The sequence below is a fragment of the Rhinopithecus bieti genome, unplaced genomic scaffold (genome assembly GCF_001698545.2).
Source record: "Rhinopithecus bieti isolate Rb0 unplaced genomic scaffold, ASM169854v2 repeat_21813, whole genome shotgun sequence".
In the NCBI taxonomy this organism is placed as follows: domain Eukaryota; kingdom Metazoa; phylum Chordata; class Mammalia; order Primates; family Cercopithecidae; genus Rhinopithecus; species Rhinopithecus bieti.
The window spans coordinates 1-1,117 of record NW_016836852.1 but is presented as its reverse complement, the minus strand read 5'-3'; the positions used below and the strand labels follow the sequence as shown (position 1 = coordinate 1,117).

General features: G+C 60.9%; 1 protein-coding gene across 1 annotated transcript; it reads left to right on the top strand.

Annotated features, from left to right (window-relative positions):
- Window positions 1-104: 104 nt before the first annotated feature.
- LOC108524754 (interferon lambda-3-like) lies at window positions 105-973 on the top strand (the record flags this gene model as incomplete). The annotated part of the gene is made up of 4 exons (XM_017865831.1): window positions 105-182; window positions 443-592; window positions 698-781; window positions 875-973. Coding segments are annotated over 4 exons (411 nt in total), but the record flags the coding sequence as incomplete, so codon positions are not given.
- Window positions 974-1,117: the final 144 nt, after the last annotated feature.

Sequence of the window (1,117 nt, the reverse complement as noted above, 5' to 3'; positions counted from 1 at the left end):
AGCAGTTAACCTCCCCATCCTGTTGTCAGCCATCCTCCAAGCCCACCAGAGTGGTCTAACCTCCAACCCTCCTGCTGGGGCTAACCTGTGCCTTTGCTGTCCAGGAAGAGTCTCTTCTGCTGAAGGACTGCAGGTGCCGCTCCCGCCTCTTCCCCAAGACCTGGGACCTGAGGCAGCTGCAGGTGAGAGGGGGAGTCAGGCCCACGCCTGCCCTCCCGACCCCGCTCACCTGGCTCTGTAGTGGCCCCTTCACCTTCTCCTTCTCCCTGGTCTCTCTCGCTCCTCTCCCCACACCTGCTCCCCCTTCCCTCTGCTCCCACCTGACCATACTGGCTGTGCCCTCTCCCCTGTGCCTGTCACCTTCACTTGTTCCTCTCTATCCTCCTTCCCCACCTGTTCCCTTCACCTGCCCCCTCACCTGTTCTTTCTCACCTCTCCCCAGGTGAGGGAGCGCCCCGTGGCTTTGGAGGCTGAGCTGGCCCTGACGCTGAAGGTTCTGGAGGCTGCCGCAGATGCTGACTCGGCCCTGGTGGATGTCTTGGACCAGCCCCTTCACACCCTGCACCACATCCTCTCCCAGCTCCGGGCCTGTGTGAGTCCTCGGGGCCCGGACACCCAGGTCTGTGGGCTCTGAGCAGTGTCCTTCCCCTGTGGTGGCCCAGGCCCCGCCTCACACACGGCTCTCCTCTGCCCACAGATCCAGCCTCAGCCGACGGCAGGGCCCAGGCCCCGGGGCCGCCTCCACCACTGGCTGCACCGGCTCCAGGAGGCCCCAGAAAAGGTGAGTGACCCGGGAAGAGAGGGACTGGGGTCTGGGGAGCCACTAGGAGCCCAGACCCTGGACAGCCCCTGACCCATCCCCTCCTCCCTACAGGAGTCCCCTGGCTGCCTCGAGGCCTCTGTCACCTTCAACCTCTTCCGCCTCCTCACGCGGGACCTGAAATGTGTGGCCAGCGGGGACCTGTGTGTTTGACTCTCCCACCAGTCATGCAAGCTGAGATTTTATTTATCAATTAACCACTTGTCTTAATTTATTGCCACCCAATCGCTATTTATGTATTTGTGTGTGTAAACCCAACTCACCTCCAGGAAAATGTTTATTTTCTACATTTTATAA